Raw genomic sequence first — 801 nt, 5'->3', positions numbered from 1 at the left:
ATCAGTGGGGATTACTTGAGAACTACTGCCCTCTGAGGCTGAGAGCGTGTGGCTGTGCCCATGGCTCAGCGGGGATTCGAGCCCTGGCCTCCAGAGCCACAGCCCAGTGGCCCTCAATCCAGTGGCCTCTCCTCTCCTTCCACCAGAGAGAGCGCCTTGGGTTGCGATAGAAGGGGCAGAGACCAGGCGGCGGCCCTTTAAGCCCACTCTCTCAGCCACATGGCTCCCCTGTTACTCTGCCTCGACTGCCTCCAGGGCTTCGGGGGCGGTCCCTCCGCGCTGCCTCACCTTGACCAGCCACATGCCCGTGTTCTGCTTGGCGCCGGTCAGGTCCAGCTCGCCCTTCTCGCTCATGGCAGCGCTGCTGGGTTCCACAAAGACACTGGGGAAATGGCAGCCACCCGAGCCGGAGTTGGGAGCGGAACCGGAAGTGGGTAAGCTTCTCTCTCCGGCAATGCTTAGGCTCGCGGCTTTCCTTCTAGAGGGAGGGGCTTCCGAACGAGCCACGCCCCGGGGCGGGATAAGGAGAGGGAGATAAGCGGAGCCTTCCTTCTAGGGGGCGGAGCTTCCGAACGAGCCACGCCCCCGGGGGCGGGATAAGGAGAGGGCGACAAGCGGAGCCTTCCTTCTAGGGGGCGGAGCTTCCGAACGAGCCCCGCCCCCTTGGGAGGCTCCGCCCCCTAGAAGGACCGCCACGAGCCAAAAGCGTTGCCATGGCAACGTTGAGGCAGTTGCTGAGGGCAAGGCCCAGAAACACAGCCCTCACCTTTAAAAAGACGACAACAACAACATAATAATAAT

The 801-nt window shown here is 62.7% G+C and overlaps 1 protein-coding gene across 2 annotated transcripts in view; it reads right to left on the bottom strand.

Moving 5' to 3' along the window:
- Nucleotides 1–464, bottom strand: part of GTF2F2 (general transcription factor IIF subunit 2) — a 96,613-nt gene extending 96,149 nt beyond the window's left edge. Inside the window, exon 1 of one of the 2 annotated variants that reach the window (XM_042458377.1) lies at nt 289–464. In XM_042458377.1, coding sequence (XP_042314311.1) covers nt 289–354 — 66 coding nt within the window. In that variant the 5' untranslated portion in view covers nt 355–464. The remainder of the gene's footprint in view (nt 1–288) is intronic. The other variant, XM_042458376.1, reaches the window with a different exon arrangement.
- Between the last annotated feature and the right edge of the window lie 337 nt (nt 465–801).

This window comes from Sceloporus undulatus, chromosome 3, assembly GCF_019175285.1.
Source record: "Sceloporus undulatus isolate JIND9_A2432 ecotype Alabama chromosome 3, SceUnd_v1.1, whole genome shotgun sequence".
NCBI lineage: Eukaryota > Metazoa > Chordata > Lepidosauria > Squamata > Phrynosomatidae > Sceloporus > Sceloporus undulatus.
Note: the sequence above shows the minus strand (reverse complement) of the source record. Positions and strands in the feature narration are given on the sequence as shown.